Source organism: Notolepis coatsorum, assembly GCF_963971535.1.
Source record: "Notolepis coatsorum genome assembly, chromosome: 5".
Taxonomy (NCBI): Eukaryota; Metazoa; Chordata; class Actinopteri; order Aulopiformes; family Paralepididae; genus Notolepis; species Notolepis coatsorum.
The window spans coordinates 121,374,172-121,379,171 of NC_140169.1; the positions used below are offsets into that span (position 1 = coordinate 121,374,172).

General features: G+C 40.3%; 1 protein-coding gene across 1 annotated transcript in view; it reads left to right on the forward strand.

The window, feature by feature from the left end:
* Positions 1-5,000, forward strand: part of tfap2d (transcription factor AP-2 delta (activating enhancer binding protein 2 delta)) — a gene marked incomplete at both ends in the record, with an annotated part of 15,285 nt that overhangs the window by 5,207 nt on the left and 5,078 nt on the right. The window contains one exon of the mRNA XM_084313797.1: positions 3,748-3,913. Coding sequence (XP_084169923.1) covers positions 3,748-3,913 — 166 coding nt within the window. The remainder of the gene's footprint in view (positions 1-3,747; positions 3,914-5,000) is intronic.

Genomic DNA, 5,000 nt, shown 5'->3' on the forward strand with positions numbered 1-5,000 from the left:
TGGGTTTTAAGTTCCATATCGCTGGGTTTGCTCCATCAAAGCAGTTTTGAGTCAGTCGTATTCATGCTGCTATACACACATGTGTAGTTTTCCATAAAGAAGGCTGTGTCTTGGGTTTAATTTTTCATCAAGCCTAGGTGTTGGCTTGGGGCTTTCTCTCGGATTGACGCGGGAATCCCTCCGCTATCACTTTCGGTTAATGGTGTGCAGGATTTCGCCTCTAGCTCAGCCGCTCCAACCATCACAACCAATAATCTTTGCTTTACCTCTCGCTCCCGTATCGATAGCTTCTCTCGCCTCGGGCAGACGCTTTGATATGCTAATGCGGCGCGGGCCCGAATTCAGTGGAGATCATATTAATGTTGTTCTTTCTGACTGCGGCTTTGGCGGCATGAATATTCACATAACCTTTTTCAAAAGAAAATCACTCAAGAAACGCGGATCCTACTTAGAGGAGTCGTCTGTGTTTTAATCACCAGTAGTATCCAGCTCAGCTTTTAGCAGCTGATCAAGCTTATCTTGGAACGCGCGCTGCACGTGCGCGCGCGCCTACTCTTCTGTCAGACATAGGTTTTTGTGTGGGCTTTGCTGCTGTCTCCTGACTGGAGCTATAAACATTGTTGTTAAAATAGGAGCAGAATGACATTTGGCCCGTGTCTCTTTTTCGTTAATTTCGTGGCAAACTCGTAAAAGGCGCTTGATTCCGCGTGTGATCCCGCCCGCCGCTCGCGCCGCCGCCCGGGGCTACTCTCCGCTGCTTAAATACCGCTATCGCCTCTGGGCCCGCGTGCTCCACTGCACTACCGGCAATAGCTCTTTTCGATTGCCCTTGGCAACATAAAATACAAACTACTTTGAATCAAAACATTTTTGGGGGAATTAATATGATGTGAACCCACAGCTTTCAGAGACGTGCGCTCTGTCAAAGCGCATGAGGCTGACAGACAGGTCCACCCGGTAAATGTCACATGAAGCCGGACATCAGTGCTTATAGGCAGCAAACCACACACACACATACACTTGGGCCTACAGTACCTATACCTTTGGAATCAACACTCTACGGTAGGCCATGACTGCAGACGCAGTCATCTGTCCCAAGCCTACTTCTGACAGCCTTCTGTTCAGAGGACAGTGAATTCCTTCTTTACAACAGCCTGACAGGCACACCAGTACCGTTTTACATCAGTAGCTGTCCAGGTTCTGAAATGCAAATGCCTGCAGCAACAGTCAGTCGCTGTCCAGTCTTCCATGGTTCTGAAATTGTTAGCATTGTTCTAAGCAGTGCCCAATTCTTGTTTTTCTCCATCGCATCAACCGCAAAACAGACTAAACGAAACCCTCTGCTGTGAGATAATATATTTGCTAAGAATTAAAATTGTGGAACACCACCTATACACTGTATATTATCACTATGATTTAAATTTTCTTATTTGCTGATCTGTAGAAACAACGCACAACAAAAAGCATTAGGATTATTTAAACTTTACATTATTACTAATCTTTTAAAAATACTTATTTGTAGCTATAATTTCCATCTATTGTCGCTACATTACTTGGTTTTCTGTACCACCCCATCATATCTTTAATTTAGGACATGTACACTTATAGATTGTACTAAATTAAATATTAGATTGGAATTGTAGACCTAAATGAAACCAGAATCTTTTTTCCAATGCTGCATTCATCAGTAACAGCCTAAGGCAATTTATTATTGTGGCTGATGTAGCCTATATTGCTGCTCATTTGTGTAGCTTTTAGCCATAGCTATAGCAGACAGCCACGGGCTCAAGTCAAAACTAAACGATGCTGTCTGACTACCTGAGTCTTGCATTGGCAAGGTAGAGGCAAATAGTGTTGAAAATAGCCTATAATAGCTGGCCAGTTTAAGCCCCCTGGCTCTCCATGGTTATAGGCAGGCTGTTGAACTCAAGAATTCACAAGTAAGGATGCTTCCTTAATATGGGGGAACAGTTTTCTGTAATAACAAAATCCTAAGGGCTCCTAAAGTGGAGATAAATATGATTCGGAGGACATATGTCTGTAATGGGACATGTCAGCAGCATAGCAATAATCAACACCAAATAATAGTTATAGTGTGCAATGAAATCAATAATCTGTATAAAAGGGTCGTAGCTCCAAAAGCCATATGCTACTTCTACCTAAGGTTCACAATCCTATGGCAAAACGCACCAATACCTTGTTACAATATCACTATAAGCAGTTTAGAAAATGTGTACTCTTGGTTTTCCCTCAGAGCTTGGAGTTTCAGGTTTCAGCTCGTTGAGATTTCAAGTTGTAATGAAATTCACAATGATCTCTAGACAATGGCTAATTGAGATAGTTACAATTTATGGTATACGAATCAGAATTATTATTAAGTACATTTTCTTGTGGGTCCAAATTGTTACATAGGTGAACATTTTCTCATTGATAAAACTATAAGATACAAAACTTTAAGTATAACTGTAAAATAAACTATAACTAAAATAAAACAATATATGCAATATATATTTAATTAAATGCTATACACACAGAAATAGATAATAATCTAGTATATAAGTACACAATTAAAAAGTAAGCATATATTAAGACTTCATAGGTTTTGATCAAGAAGATTTCAAACAGATCAAATGTTTGTCTAAAAACTGTATAAGGTGTTGCAGATAACTTGAGTGAAAGTGGATGTATCTGTGGATGTGCATCGCATTGAAATTGTTTTGTTTTGATGATTTGATTCATTATAGTGATAAAATACTGTTGGTGCATGTTTTTACACACAGACTCACAATGCGTCTAAACGTTAAAGATGCATTGACTAAGATTTTTGATAATTTGAAATGAGAAACGTGTAGACTCAACCATTCATACTATTCATACATAGTTTAGTGATTGAGTCACATGCATCTCAATGAGGGCTCAATGAGCATCTTGTAGACTCAACCACTGAATTACGTTCTTATTCCACATACCGTAACATTTCTTATTCCAAATGATCAAAGATTGTAGTTGGTGCATCTTTAAAGCCTTTAATAGAACACATGATATATGAATTATGAATAACATGATTAATGTAGATCATGGACCTTACCTGAGAAATATTATTTTGGGCCCATGCTTATTATAATTGTATTTTATTATTATTATTATTATTATTATTATTATTATTATTATTATTATTATTATTATTATTATTATTATTATTATTATTATTATTATTATTATTATTATTATTATTATTATTATTATAACTCAGTATATCATCAATTGAAACCTTGCACCGAAGAACTATTTAACTCTGTTTAAAAAATCTTCAGACAGCCCATGTATTTGCAGTTGTAAACTCAATCCAAATCACTTGGAGTGTGAATGTGATATATCACCAGAAAGTACTCAACCTCTACTCTACTCTACTCTACTCTACTCTACTCTACTCTACTCTACTCTACTCTACTCTACTCTACTCTACTCTACTCTACTCTACTCTACTCTACTGTCTTTAACTATGAATTAACACAATACTCTAACTTACCATCTTTAGATAATAAAGTACTCAACCTCTATACTGTCGTTAGCTATGAATGAACCCAACACAACACACAACATGAGTGAACACTGAAACACTGAAAACTTGGAGGTACAGTCGTTCGTCTGTGGGGCTCATTATTGGTGCATTATAGGAGGGACTTTGTTTGGATCTGCAACTCGAAGGTGTGGTTGTTCACCACTTTTCCTGCTGTGTTTGTGCAGGTGGAACGTGCGTGGTGAACCCCACCGATCTCTTCTGCTCCGTACCGGGCCGCCTGTCCCTGCTCAGCTCCACCTCCAAGTACAAAGTCACCATCGCCGAGGTGAAAAGAAGACTCTCTCCACCAGAGTGCCTGAACGCCTCCCTGCTGGGAGGTATACTACGCAGGTCTGTACACACACACACACACACACACACACACACACACACACACACACACACACGCGCGCACGCACACACACACACACACACACACACACACACACACACACACACACACACACACACGTGTACACCTACTTGCCTACATTTTGAATCCATTCCATTAATAAATACTTTGTGGCCATTGGACTAAAACTCTATGACTTCTGTACATATATATATTGATATGTTGCAACATCCATGAAAACACAACCTTAACCCTTTCACTACCACACTACAGAAGGTTAACCCTTTCACTACCACACTACAGACGACCCTTTCACTACCACACTACAGAAGGTTAACCCTTTTACTACCACACTACAGATGACCCTTTCACTACCACACTACAGAAGGTTAACCCTTTCACTACCACACTACAGACGACCCTTTTACTACCACACTACAGACGGTTAACCCTCTGTAGTGTGGTAGTGAAAGGGTTAACACTTTGTCGTGTGGTAGTGAAAGGGTTACCCCTTTGTCGTGTGGCAGTGAAAGGGTTAACCATTTTGTAGTGTGGTAGTGAAAGGGATAACCGTCTGTAGTGTGGTAGTGAAAGGGTTAACCGGCTGTAGTGTGGTAGTGAAAGGGTTAACACTTTGTCGTGTGGCGGTGAAAGGGTTAACCATTTAGTGTGGTAGTGAAAGGGTTAAAGGGGCAGTTCACCCCCCCCCCCCCCCCCCCCCCCCTCACCCGGAGTGCTATCTATCTGTCCACATAGTTTCTGTGTGATTCGCCAGGTTCTGTAGATACTGTATCTACTGTAAAGATATCGGCCGTCACTCCAATACAATGGAGCTAAATGGCACTTGGCTTGAGGCCCTCAAAACACCAAAGACTATATTTGAAAAACTCAAAAGCAATGTCTCTTTCCAGAAATCATGACCCGGTTACTCAAGATAATCCACAGACGTCGTTGTGAGCAGTTTCATGTAGGAACTATTTTCTACCGAACTACACCCCCCATAATAATGAGCAGCCTATACACAACCTATACGCAGGACAACAAGTCTTTACATACTGAGTCGTTAGATGGATATATGTCCTGTTA